Consider the following 3,153-nt stretch of genomic DNA (forward strand, 5'->3'; position numbering starts at 1 on the left):
ACTGTAACGGAGCTTTCCTTTCGTACTTGTTGAGGGCACCCAAAATACCGCCGTATTCTTTCATATTAGTGATGTCTTACTGATACAAATTACTTAAATGATTGGTCTTTAACAGAAAAAAAGTTAATTGTGCCAAATATTGAAAATACCAAGATTGGAAAGCTATACCTTTGATAAGGCAAATTCCTCTTATAGCAAACTATCATCAGTAAAAATGTTCAGTCCGTAATCTTCACTGGTGTGTAATGTAAAAGGGAAAGGCTGATGCATTTTTAAGATTGGGGATTAAAGCAGAAATAGAACTATGGTACTAAAAACATGCTGGCAGTGGAAGTATTTTGTAACTCAGCAAATAAGAATAACATGGAAGTACCTTTATATCCAACAATTCAAAAATGTTCCTACTATGTGGGCAATACAATTTTGAATGAAATTTATTTTAAAAGCTGAGGAGAAACTATACTTTATCTGTACAACAGTTTCCTATCTATTGATCAATTGAAGTTCAGGAAGTTATTGGCGGAATCTGTAATATGAGGTAAAGATTAACAACTGCTGATCCTCTTATAAAATGTTACAGTGTAGCGGGAAAGACAATGACCTGCTAGGTAAGATTAGCTGAATGTTTTAAAAAATGAAAGTTATTAGAGTACAATTAGAATGTTGATTATTTCTCCATAAGTCAAGATTTGAAATAGCACCGTAAGATTTCCATCATCTAAAAGAACTGGCACTTAATAAAGTCCTGAATTTATTTTGCTTTTATATCAATAAAAGGAATCTCAAAGAGCCAATATTCGAGTGCCGCCCGCATTTTAAGAGCCAACATAAAAGCTCCTCGCCAAGCGGCAGCACCCCCCGGATGGGATGACAGATAAGGCTGTGGCTCCAGCGGCAGCAGAGCAAACCCAGGCGCGCTCATCAGGCCACTTCTGAATTACAGAAGCATCGACTCCCACCGAGGGGAGAGATCGGGTTCTGCTGGTTCTTAAAGTTGTTCTTATAGGTGCCTTGTCCTTAGTAGAGAACTGCCTTTTTCAATTAAGCATCAAGAATTAAACCACAGAAAATTGTTTGTGACTCCATTACATGCAGACCTACAGTTTGCACAAATCAAAACCAGAACAGTTTAAGTACTAAAGTTTACAACTGATGAACCTCATGAAATTAAAATTTTAAAAATACAATTATCTTCTTTTCCACCCAGACTTCGGGGTATTTAAGATACCAAGCAATTCCACTAGCTATCCAAATTAAATTTTCTTGAAAAACCCCACCACACCATCAGAATTTGAGCCCCCAAACTAAAAAAGAACCAAATTAAAAAAACAACACACACACAGCGCAATATAGAAAGAATTTATTTGCCTCATTTGAAAAAATCTCAATAGTGCATTGAACTATAAATTCAATCTTCTCATCCGAGGAGTTGCAAACAAAGTTTAAACAGAAACGTTCCATTGCTTCAGGTTTGCATTTTGAAAACTCTTACATTTACCGAGGGAGCATATCAAAAAGCCAGACTTCAAGTATTTTAAGGCATAAACTTCGTAACGAAGGGGTCTACTCTCCCGCTCCCCGTGCCGGTTCTGCGGGAGGACAGCTCCAACTTCCAGCAAACGGCCCCCGGCGCCGAGCACCCCGAGAGCTGGAACACAAACACTGGGGCGGAGAAGTTGTGCGTCATCCTCACAGTTTCACTCCCCGAGTGCAAGAGCGAACGCGAAGGCTCTCCCCGCCTTCACGGGGTCCCGGCGCCCCCTCCCGCCCCCCTCCCCACCCCGGGACACGGTGGAACTAACGGTCCCCGCGCGGCCGGCGCCGGGCGCCCGGGCGGCCCCCGCGCCCGGAAAACAAAGGGGATCCCCGGCCATTGTCCTCGCGCCGAGCGTCACCAGCACTAGCAAGGCAGTAGCTTGCGCAGTTATCTCCACAGCGGGCAATGTCACAGCCCGACCAACAGCACAAACTACTACCTCAGCCAGGGCCCTGGTGTCCAGGCGGCCGCGCGGCGCTCCTCGTCCTCCTCCGCCGCCGTCCGACGGACGCCTTGCCCTTCCCGCCGCCCGGCCCTTCTCCGCCCAGCTCCGGGATCACCGGCGGGGCGGGCTCCGCCACGTAACCGGCCGCCCGGGACGCAGGGGAGGTGCGGGGGTAGCTCCCTCCCCGGCCCCGAGGGGAGCGCCTCCCCGAACCCCGAAAAGCAGCCACGAGGCTGCCGGAGCGCAGCCGACGCCGACGGGATCCGACGGCCCCCGAGGCCGCGAGCAGCAGCGTTCCCGCGCTCCGCCCGCCGGGAGCTCCGGGCCGTCTCGCCGAGCTCCCGCCACGTCTCCGGGCAGCGCCGCCCGCGCCCCTCCCGCCCCGAGCCCACCGTGGAGGCTGGGCGGCGGCCGGGTCCCTCCCTCCTCCGGCACCACGCTCCCCACACCCGCCGCCGGGCCGGCTCTCCGCGCGGGTGGACGCCGAGGGCGCTTCCCGCGGAGGCGCCGCGGTGAGAAACGCGGGCACAGCCCGGACGTCCCCTGGACCCTCGCAGTAATACCGTGCACCTCGGCCGGAGGCGAGAATAAAGGAACAAAACCCGTCAAACGGGAAGCGGGCCGGGCGGCGGCAGCTCCGCGCGGACAAGCCCGCCTCGCGCTCCGCGGCTCCAGTGCGCCCAGGCGGACCGTAGAGATGCCTTAAGGAGGCTCGCGCGCGGCTCCCGGCACGTGACCTCCCGGGTCCCGCCCCCGCGCCGCCATCTTACATCCGGGGCCCAGGCGGCGTCCCTCGCCCCGCCTGGGCAAGCCTCGACGTGTCACTAGAAGTCAGCCCCCAAAGCGGGGACCCTCGTTCCACGTCACCCAAGTGCTGAGGCCGCGGGCCATGGCCCCCCACCCGCTTAACGGCACAGAATGAGGCCCCTAACTGCTCCCGGTCTTTGCCCGCAAAGAAAATGGCGGCACTCACCGCCGTCTAAGTGGACACGTTGTATTCTGTGGGGTTTCAAGTTTCCGGCACCTCGTTTCGCATCCGGCGAGGGCACGGCCACTGGCGCCCCGCCCCGCGGCGTGGCCGTCGCTCCTTTCCGCGGGAAAGCGGCCGCGCGGCGCGCTTAGTGCGCAGGCGCCGGGACGTGGGGGCTGCTTTTTTTTTCTTAAAGGCCAT

At 54.4% G+C, this 3,153-nt stretch overlaps 1 protein-coding gene across 1 annotated transcript; it reads right to left on the reverse strand.

Annotated features, from left to right (window-relative positions):
• Positions 1 to 1,345: 1,345 nt before the first annotated feature.
• On the reverse strand, positions 1,346 to 3,153 carry LOC118650628. The gene is made up of 4 exons (XM_036298982.1): positions 3,007 to 3,153; positions 2,753 to 2,961; positions 1,977 to 2,552; positions 1,346 to 1,662 (listed from the first exon to the last, which is right to left on the reverse strand). The coding sequence occupies exons 1-4, from the start codon at positions 3,151 to 3,153 to the stop codon at positions 1,443 to 1,445; spliced, it is 1,152 nt and encodes a 383-aa protein (XP_036154875.1). The 3' UTR covers positions 1,346 to 1,442.

The sequence above is a fragment of the Myotis myotis genome, unplaced genomic scaffold, assembly GCF_014108235.1.
Source record: "Myotis myotis isolate mMyoMyo1 unplaced genomic scaffold, mMyoMyo1.p scaffold_m19_p_3, whole genome shotgun sequence".
In the NCBI taxonomy this organism is placed as follows: domain Eukaryota; kingdom Metazoa; phylum Chordata; class Mammalia; order Chiroptera; family Vespertilionidae; genus Myotis; species Myotis myotis.